This window comes from Echinops telfairi, unplaced genomic scaffold (genome assembly GCF_000313985.2).
Source record: "Echinops telfairi isolate 266 unplaced genomic scaffold, ASM31398v2 ScPeMD7_655;HRSCAF=1070, whole genome shotgun sequence".
Classification (NCBI taxonomy): Eukaryota; Metazoa; Chordata; class Mammalia; order Afrosoricida; family Tenrecidae; genus Echinops; species Echinops telfairi.
Genome location: NW_022104553.1, coordinates 18,148,724 through 18,151,796, shown reverse-complemented (window position 1 = coordinate 18,151,796; position 3,073 = coordinate 18,148,724). Strand labels below are relative to the sequence as shown.

The following is a 3,073-nucleotide window of genomic DNA, read 5'->3' as shown; positions in this document are numbered from 1 at the left end:
GTTTTATTGGGGGCCCAAACAACTCTTATCACAATGCATCCATCCATCCATTGTGTCAAGCACATTTGTACATTCATTACCCTCATCATTCTCAAAACACCTGTTCTCCATGTAAGCCCCTAGCATTAGCTATGAGGAAAGATTTATACAGCAAGAAGGTATAACAGCTATTAGTCCACAGAGCAGTACAGAGGACTCGGTTCAACTCACTTCCGTGGAACAGTTAATAGACTGGAAGTCCTTCAACTCAGGAGGGCTGCCGCGTCCAAGGTCAACGAAGCAGACAACAGAGTCCTCCCTTGGGCAAGGCAAGCAGAGTCTGTCCACAGGCAGCAAACAGCAGGGTGGGTCACCAACAGTCAGCCGCCCATGAGCTTAGCGAAGCAGGCCTAGCTGGGATATCAAACTCAAGCAATGCAAAAGGACAGGATCCGTCAGCCTCAAGTTCCAGTGATGTGCACAGCAGCAGCGTGGCAAAGCAGGTTTCCAATGAACCTCAAGCTCTAGGACATGATCCATGGTTTGGCTTGGCCCACAGGTAGTGCAGCTCACAAGTTGAGGCAGAGAACTAGCTAACGCAGCCAACTGGTCTGATCCCCAGAGAGCAAGCGGGAGGGGCGCACGTTGCTAAGCCACTTATCTCTTTGCCCTCCAATCAAACTGGGATCCGATTAGTTCCACATGTTCCTATTGGCCAGATTGACGCAATAAACCCACCTTTCACTGATGGGATGATGTTTGACTTGAAAACAAATATTCTTATCTCTAGTCCTGATTCTTCCCGCTTCCTGACACTGGGTTCCTGTTGGATAGAGCTCCTCATTCCCTCAATGCCTCACTCTGTTTCTTCCTTCCCATTTGACTCAGAGATTCATCTGGCGGCTGCAGTAGTAGCGGTGCTGGGCTTGGTGGCCCTGGCCCTGGGGTGCCTCTGTATCATCATGATGCTCAGCAAAGGCGCGGAGTTCCTGCTCCGGGTGGGAGCCGTCTGTTTTGGCCTTTCAGGTAAGGACAGAGAGCGAGCCTGGAGGCTGAGGGCATTGCATGCTGGGAAATGAGATCCCCACATACTATTGCATGCAGGGAAGTTGGGTCTCCAAACACCATTGAGGGGACTTGGGAGAAGTCTAAAGGCTAAAGTAGAGCCCAGGGTGGGAGATTTCCAAGACTGGTTGTTGACTTGGAATTAGTCGGTTTCTAAAAACACTTGTTTTAGATTGGGCCCCGAGCTTCCCAAGAACTGTTGCATGCTGGAAGGTGTGAAGCCTGCAAACACTATTGCATGATGGGAGATGGGTCTTAGAGGAAGCTCCGGGGCTTTAGAAGTCTGAAGAGGAGAAGAAGTTCTAAGCCCTGCTGTTGCTTGGCAATCAGAGCCTCTCAAAACAGTGCTCTAGATTTGGACCAACGGTCCGCAAGGATTGTGCATGATCAGAGGTGAGGTCTCCTAGCACTGCATGATGGGGGATCTCCATGTGCTGTTGCCTGGTGGGATGTGAAGCCACTAAGCACCATTGCATGATGGGAGGCAGGAGTCTTCCTGCATTAGTGAATGATGGGAACTACAGGAAGCTCAGGGGTTATAGAGATTGAAAGATGGGAAGAACTTTGAGCCTTGTTAGCTAGGCATTGGTGCCTTTCTAAACAACATTGTAGATTTGAATACAGGGTCCACAAGGAGTATTGCATGCTGGGAGATGGGTGTCTCCATGCATTATTGCATGATGGGGATGAGAGGAAGTCAGGGGCCATAGAAGTTTGAAGAAGAGAGTCTGATCGGTGTTGGCTGGCAATTGGAAGGTCTCTGTGTTAGTCTGGGTGGACTAGAGAAACAAATTTGTAGACACTCATTTGTGTATAAGAAAGAGATTTATATAAAAGAGTAATTGTACATTAAGAAAACATCCCGGCCCAGTCCAGATCAAGTCCTTAAGTCTGATATTAGCCCATATGTTCAATACGAGTTCATAAATTAGACTTCAGACTCATGCAGCCTTGCAATGACACCGAATGTAGGAAGATCACAAGCCAGTGGGTAGAAAGTCTCGTGGATGCAGTGGTGGTGGAAGGATCTCAGTGCTGCAGCAGAAAGACAAGCAGAGAGAGAGAGAGAGAGAGAGAGAGAGAGAGAGAGTCTGGCCTCCAGGTAGCTATTTAGCTCCATGGTGGCTCCAAATTAGGTCATCAAGCTGCAACCTGATTGACAGACTGAACTCCACCCCACCCCTTCACTCTTAATAGTCTCAAGTTGGCACCAGATTATGTAACTATCACAGTCTCCAAAATTTATTTTAGACTTGGACTTGGGATCTGCAAGGACTAGTGAGTTCTGGGAGTCCCTCCCTCCTACCCCCCCCATCCCCCCCAAATGCTGCCTCTTGTGCAATGCCATCCCCAATAATAATCATACAAACTCAAGCTTACTGGATATCTAGTGCTCCCTCTCGCCACAGCCCTGTTAGCTGGAGAGGACTATGCCCCGCTTTATGGAGAGGAAAGCCGAGAAGCCAGGTGGATCGCTGGTGGTCACATTGTCACTGATGGCTTTCGGATCGTAAAACGAGGGCTTTCAGATTCCAAAGCATGTCTCCTCCTCAGGGCATCTCATCTATGCACCCGGGAGACTATATTTTTGTGGGGTCTTTGCAGGTTCCAAGTATGATGCCAGAGGGTGAATGACCAACTAGAGGTCTGTGTGAGTCTGGGTAGACTAGAGAAACAAATCCATGGACACACATTATGGTATAAGAAAGGATTTTATATACAAGAGGAATTGAACATTTAGAAAACATCCCAATCCAGTCCAGTCCAAGACCATGAATCTATACCAATCTATAAAACCCTCTTCAGACTCACAAAACACATGCAATGAAGCCAAATGCAGCATGATCACAAGCCAGTGGGTAGAAAGTCTTTGAGTCCAGTGGCATTTTAAGCATCTCAGCGCTGGCAGGGGTCTCTACATGGCTTCTCTGGCTTCAGAGGTCTGGTTGCATCCATGTGGCTTGTCTTCTGCAATGTCTCCCAGGGAGTAGCAGAGAGAGAGAGGTGTCTTCCGCCTCCAAGGAGGAAG

The 3,073-nt window shown here is 48.5% G+C and overlaps 1 protein-coding gene across 1 annotated transcript in view; it reads left to right on the top strand.

Moving 5' to 3' along the window:
• The window catches only part of CACNG6 (calcium voltage-gated channel auxiliary subunit gamma 6), a 23,165-nt gene that overhangs the window by 16,146 nt on the left and 3,946 nt on the right, over nucleotides 1-3,073 (top strand). The window contains exon 3 of the mRNA XM_004715675.2: nucleotides 868-1,005. Coding sequence (XP_004715732.1) covers nucleotides 868-1,005 — 138 coding nt within the window. The remainder of the gene's footprint in view (nucleotides 1-867; nucleotides 1,006-3,073) is intronic.